This window comes from Pediculus humanus, genomic scaffold (assembly GCF_000006295.1).
Source record: "Pediculus humanus corporis 1103172107398 genomic scaffold, whole genome shotgun sequence".
Taxonomy (NCBI): Eukaryota; Metazoa; Arthropoda; class Insecta; order Psocodea; family Pediculidae; genus Pediculus; species Pediculus humanus.
In genome coordinates this window covers 36,770-43,863 of record NW_002987023.1, presented here as the reverse complement: position 1 = coordinate 43,863, position 7,094 = coordinate 36,770, and the positions used below count along the sequence as shown (strand labels likewise).

Genomic DNA, 7,094 nt, shown 5'->3' with positions numbered 1-7,094 from the left:
GATATTCTTCGATAGTCAAATATCCATTTTGTCCGTGATATGAATTTTTAAAAAATTTTTTTATCGTCATATTTTCGCTTTTTTTAAAATATTTAAGTACGTTTCTATAATTCCAACCGTTATTTCCCATCCTTTCCCATAAATCGTAATCTTTTCTATTTCCTCTGACGTATATGTTACCATTTATTGTACTCGAACCTCCCATTATTTTACCTCTTGGCCAATTACATCTTTTGTTCTTCATCGAAAGACAAGAATTTCCTTGTAATAAAAAATCGATTTCATTGCTCCGAAAGCTGCATCAAAAATATTTGAAAAAGACAACCTAGTTTTACATTTTCCAACAAAAGAATTAAATTGCGAAAAAAAAATGGTGGATTAACGATTGTTTTTCGAAAGCGGGGGGGGGGGGGGCGCGGGGAAGAAAATAAATTCGAATTTAAAAAATGGTAAAATTATTTTTATTAATATTATTATTATCTTACCGGATGGTTCCGTTTGAAATTGCCAATCCATTTCGCTTTTTTGTAAAGCTCTAAACGTCATTGGTGGTTCGCTGAGAAAAGTTTCATCGACTCCAGCTTCCACCAACAAAACGGTCCAGTTTGTTATTTCCGTTAATCTGTTGGCAACAACACATCCGGCTGATCCAGCTCCGATGATGATAAAATCGTATTTTTTAAACATTTTTTCGTTGGATACACTTTGAGGACGATTTTCTTCGTCCACGATATCCGGTCTAAACCTTTCCATTGCCGTATGTAAAAGAATAACGAAACCGAAAGCGGCACCGTAAGATAAAGCAATTTTCGTTACCGAATATAAAATGGATGACGCGGCCATTTTTATTATTATTATTATTATTATTATTATTATTATACACCCTTAAATTAAAAATAATAAATTTTTTTTTTAATATTTAAAAACGTTTATAGCGTTTTTCATATTTAAATTTATTCTTTTTTTTAAAAAATCAATAAATCGTAAAAGCGACAACAACAAAACTAAAATTATTATTATTATTATTATGTAACGACACAGTTAAAAATTAATAATAAATAATACATAAATAATAAAAAAAAGAAAATTTTTTTTTATTTATTAGACTAAAACACGAAAAAAATTTCAACTCTCTACAAACATACTACACGCATTCAAATTTGAATGCTGACGTAAGCAACAAATAAAACAAAAATTAGGTTTCCATCCATACAAACACACAAAAAAAAAATGGCTGCCACCAACAGGCTTTGACCAAACAAGCAATATTAATAATAATAATAACAATAAATCTATTTTTTTTAACGAAAAAAAAATTTTTATTCTAGACGTCGTTCGTTTTATTTATTTATTTATTAAATATTATTATTAAAATTAATTAATTTTTTTAATCGAGTTAATAAATAAAGAAATAAATAAATAATTTTATTAATAATGATAATTATTATTATTATTAATTTTTGATTTAAAATTTAAAATTTGAAACAAAAAAAAAACGAAATGTTTGCTAAATTTTTTTTTTTTTTTTGGTCTTATTAATAAGTGAATTCGTTCTACTTTTTTGTTTTCCTCAATAAAAAACAACAACAACAATAATAATAATAATAATAATAATAATAATAATAATAATAATAATAATAATAATAATAATAATAATAATAATAATAATAATAATAATTTAATGCATTTCCTTTACACGTTCGAACTGTTTTTAAACGTTCATGAAAACAAACATAGAGTAAAAACCCGAATAAAAATAATAAAAAAGGATTAATGACGTCATTTATTAAAAATAAATAATAAACGTAAAATAAAATTTATATAAATAAATTATAATAATAATTACAATTAATTAATTAATTAATTAAAAAAAAAATTGGTGACGTAATATCTCTTGTGAGCGATTTACAACGTCGACGTCATCATCATCATCCTCATCACACGTTATTTATTTAAAAAAATATTAAATTTAATTATCATAATTATTTTATTTTATTTTTTTTTTTTGAGCTTTTTTTCTTCTAAATGTTTCGTTGAGCTTTCGTTAATTTTTTACGTGACCGGATATTATTATTATGTATATATATATATATATATAAAAAAAATTTTTTTTTGTTTACAATGCTCCAAACATTCTTCTACCTTTTGTCACGACGAGACTCACCATCATAACGGATAAAAGGAAAAATGCCAAACCTAATATCGAGGTCATGAACCTGCACCAACACCTACGCCTTTTCGATGACGCTATTTTTTTCATTAGTTTTTCTGCTTGTGGCAAATCAAGTGTGAAATCCGGTCTTCCAATTGCAACCTGTTAATAAACAAAACTGTTAATAATAATAATAATAAACATCTTTTAAAAAAATAATAATGATGATAATGATTTACGTAAGAGTTGTTTTAATAAAAATTTCATCCATCTTTTTTTTTTCTTCCGAATCTCACTCACCCTCTCACACCCATTATCAATTTTTGCTTATAAATATTCAGGCTCAATAAAAAAAAATTCTTATCAATCTTATTACACAATACCTGATTTCAGATTAGGTTTTTTTTTTTTTATCACCCTGGATGACGACATTGAAAATCAAATACGTGTAATTGCTCACGTATATCACACACTGGATGACCTCGTGAAAATGTTAATATTAACAATAACAATAATAATATATGCACAAATTTTTTTTCTTTCTTTTTTTATTTTTCAAATCTTCAATTCACTCCATCTTCTCTCTCTCTCTTTCTTTTTCTCTCTCTCACGTGTCTCAAATTTTTTTATATTCAAATCCTACTGAGTAAATAAATAACGAGACAAAGTAGTTGTTACGACTCGTAATAATTTTACAACAAAAACAACAGACGTACAAACAACAATAACAACCACTAAAAAATTTTTACTATTATTATTATTATCTAACAGTAAAACTAAAAACTAACGTGGAAGGTTTCGAAATAAAATTTTTTATTCTTTGTGTAAAAATTTATGAAAAGTTTTCATTTTCGGAAAAATTTCTAAAAATTTTTACAAAATGATTTTCGTTCCAGCACACATTCCAAAATCGTTCTCCAAAAAATTTAACGACTGGAGAACGAACAAAAGAACGAACGGAAAAACTTTTTTCATCTTTTCACGATGACCTAATAAAAAATCCTTTTTTTTTTTTTTAATAAAATTTATTATATTTTAATTTTTTAAATTATTACGTAACTAATAAGAAACTCATTATTATTATTATCATTATTATTATCATTACTATTATTATTATTGTTTAAACGTTTAAAAATTATATTCGAAAAGTAAATTTTCGTGATTAAAAGACTACAAAAATTCGAGCACTTAATTTAATTACGTGTTAGATAATAATAATATATCATTATCATTATCATCATTATCATTATCATTATTATTATTATTTAATATTTATTTATTTAATTTTTTATTAATAGTTTTATCTCTTTTTTTTTTGTTTTGTTTTATAACAATAATTTTCAAACAAATAAATAAATAAAATAAAAACTCACGTACGTTATTAATAATAATGAATAAATAATATTAATAATAATAATAATGATAATAATAATAATAATAATAATTATTATTATTATTATTATTATTATTATTATTATTACGTTTTATTAAAAATAAATAAAATAAAATTTTTTTTTTTTTGTGTGAAAACGTGAGAATTTTTAAATAATTTCCTCGAAAATTATTTAAATAATTTTTGTTACTTGTTACTTGTTGGTTGTTGTTTGTTTGTTGTTTGTTGTGCTATTAAAATTACGCAATTTAATATAAACGCAATCATTAAATTATTTTTAAATTGCGCGCGAATGTTAAAAAAAAAAAAAACAATAAAAAGTCGTTAAAAATCTCGATTATTCAATATATATAAATTAAATTTTCCGTTTTAAATAACGGTTTTTTTTTTAAAATAATGATAATAATAATAATGATGATGATGATGATGGCGGTGAAGACGACGAAATTAATTTTGTAAACGTTTTATTATTTATTTTACTTTTAAAAAACTCGTTTAATTTTATTATGGAGATAACGGACGAAACGTGACGTGTCACTCGCCTTTTTTTTAAAATAAAAGTCGTGGAAGTAGAAAAAGAAAATAACAACGACAACAACAACAATAATAACAATTAATTTTTTTTTACTTTTTTTTTGTTGGTTTTTAAATGAAAATTTAATTTAATTTTTTCTTTTTTTTAATAAGAATTAAATTTTCATTATTATTATTATTATTATCAAAATGGCGGAATGGATAAAAATTAAATAAGTAGAATTAAAATTTTATATATATATATATATATATATATATATATATATATATGTACATTTTTTCTGCACATTCTCTTTTAGGTTATTTAATAACACGATGCTGTAATAATAACTGAGCCAAGGTCTAGGTCGGGATAAAGCAAGTTCATTGAAACAATGTTTGTCTGGGTGGGTGTTTGACAGGATAATCACGTGATCAAAAAGAAAAACCAGTCGGCTTTGAGACAAAATTAGTAATTTTTTTTTTAACGGTTCTTCAGCCGCGCGATGCCTCGAGGGGGGCCTTTATGAGAAACAACAAACGCGAATGTGAAAAACATAACTTGAAGCCCTTCGTTTTTCTTTTTAAATTTAAATTTTTTTTCGGGTGGGGGGACGGAAGGGGAGGAGGAGGAGAGGGATGAAGACGAAGAGGGAATTTTCTCGAATGCACTCACACTCTCATTTGAAATTCTAATCGACGATTTTATCAATAATAATAAATTAAACGCAACGTGAATGGATAATAAACGCGTGTAAATAATTTTATTATTATTATTATCATTATTTTATCTAAAAATAATTTTTATTCCATCTCGATTGAAAGATTCGAGGGGGAAAGGGGGGGGGAAATGCATCTCCCAAAAAAAAAGATTATTACAACTGATTCCAGAAAAAATTTTGTTTTTTTACGCAAAATTTAAGAGTTTCCGCCATTTTGTAATTTTATGTGACGCGCGCGAACTTATTATTATTATCATTTCCTGTAGTTTTTAATTAAATCCTTCATTTTTTTTTTATTTACATAAATATTATAAAAATTTTTAAATAAAATAATGATAATAATATTTTCGGCGTTGTTTGTTGTTTATTGTTGTTGTTGTTGTAGGTGCCCTCGCCTAAAGCTTGAAAATTTTACAAAACAATTTTTTTTTTTTCGGGGGGACTTTGTACTTCCGGTTTTTCGTAATTTCTTTTTTTTAAAATTTATTATCGATACGTTATTTATTACATTCGTAACGTATTATAAGGAGAGAAAAAGAAGTGAAATCATAAAACATAAAATAACCATCACCATCATCATTATCGTCGTCGTAACAAACGGAAACAAACAAACAAACAAACGAAATTCACAAACGGTGTGACATTTTTTTTTTTTTAAAAGGAAAAAACAAACATTGAAAAAAAAAGAAAAAAATTGTGACAAAAACAAGCTCGAGGGGAAAAAAAAAAAGAGAAAAAAATTTAAATGTTAATCCTTGACCTGAAATTTACTAAAAAGTGGAAGAAGACGGAATAAATGGGGAGGTGGGGGGGGTTTTTTACATAACACCCAACAACAACGCGACAATCAATTTTACATTCGAATTCATTTGATTTCAAATCAAATCCAATTAATTAAAAAAAAAATTACGATAAATGGCGATTATACATAAATAAATAAATAAATATTTTTAAAAAATGTGTCAACAATCCATTTTCAGTTATGTACATAAAAAAAAAAAATTCAAATACGCAGAATTTATTTTTTTTATGTATATATAAAATTCGACCTTAACGAGATAATTAAAATGAGGCCAAGTTCAAATTTTTTATTTTTTTGAAATGTTGACGATTGAAAGAAAAAAAACCCTAATTAATAATTTATTTTTTTATTTAATTATTTATTAAAAATTGGAAATTCCATAAAATTAAAATTAATTATTATTAAACCATAACATATAGTTAACATACGTTTTTGTGACAAAATAATTATTTTTCCAACCGTTAAACGTCAATATTATTTTATTTCCTTTTTTCCTTTTTTTTTTAAATTATATACGACGTGTAAATAGATTCACGATAAAAAAAAATAAAACTGGCAACGTCGAAACTGGCGAGTAAAAAAATAAATAAAATTTTATAATTTTCCCATTTGTTGTAAATTTATTTACTGGAATTTTCCAAAATGTTATATACATATATATTGATTTTCCGCGTTTTCAAATTTTTCTATTTACACGTCGTTTAATTTCTCGGAAAGGGAAAACGCGTAACAAGGACGAAATCAACTGAAAAAAACCTTTAGAGAGGGTCAAACTTTTAAAAAAATTTTTCAAAATAATTCGAGTGTAAATTAAAAAAAAAAAACGAGTACGTTACCCGTTCCTTTTTGCGTTCGTGAAATGATAATAATAATAATGATAATGATGATGATGATATTTTTCTCATCGTGCGAAAGCCGAAAAACGAAACGAGAAAAAGAAACGGAAACGACAACGAAAAACGGTTAAATTTTAAATCCGCCATTTAATTCATTTTTGTTCCGCCATTTTTATTTTTCCCAACGAATCACATCCGGTGGAAATAAAAACAAAATTTTGTTTGTTTGTTTGTTTGTTTTTGTTTTGATTCGAAATAAAAAAAAAAACGTTAAAAAATATTTTATACCGGGAATTATGTAATCGAATCAAAAAATCCCTGAGGATATATATTAATTTTTTTTTTATCCAAAATTTTAACGATTACACAAAAGTAATTTTTACTTTTTTTTTATTAATTCCTTCGACATTTTTCCCTTTATTTTTTTTCTTTCACCCTCCCTCCCCCTAATTTTTTTTAATGATAATAATAATAATAATACTTTTTCTTTAAAAAAAAAAAAAAACAAAACAAAACATTATTAAAAAAAATTTCTTTCGACATTTTGGGTGTTTTCCAAATAAAAAAAAAAAAAAAAAAAAACAAAAAGGAGGGAAATTTTTTTTTTTTTTGTGAAAATTTTTGTCGCAATTTTACAATAATTAATTATATATATATATAAAATCAAAGGTCAATC

General features: G+C 24.3%; 2 protein-coding genes across 2 annotated transcripts in view; both read right to left on the bottom strand.

Moving 5' to 3' along the window:
- The window catches only part of Phum_PHUM045780 (glucose dehydrogenase, putative), a gene marked incomplete at both ends in the record, with an annotated part of 2,961 nt that extends 2,208 nt beyond the window's left edge, over positions 1 to 753 (bottom strand). The window contains 2 exons of the mRNA XM_002423211.1: positions 118 to 261; positions 486 to 753. Of these exons, the coding sequence (XP_002423256.1) occupies positions 118 to 261; positions 486 to 753 (412 nt within the window). The remainder of the gene's footprint in view (positions 1 to 117; positions 262 to 485) is intronic.
- Positions 754 to 2,116: 1,363 nt separating this feature from the next.
- Phum_PHUM045770 (uncharacterized protein) lies at positions 2,117 to 2,466 on the bottom strand (the record flags this gene model as incomplete). Its single annotated transcript, XM_002423210.1, has 2 exons — positions 2,117 to 2,314; positions 2,461 to 2,466. 2 exons carry the CDS (start codon positions 2,464 to 2,466, stop codon positions 2,117 to 2,119), a joined length of 204 nt encoding a protein of 67 aa, XP_002423255.1.
- Positions 2,467 to 7,094: the final 4,628 nt, after the last annotated feature.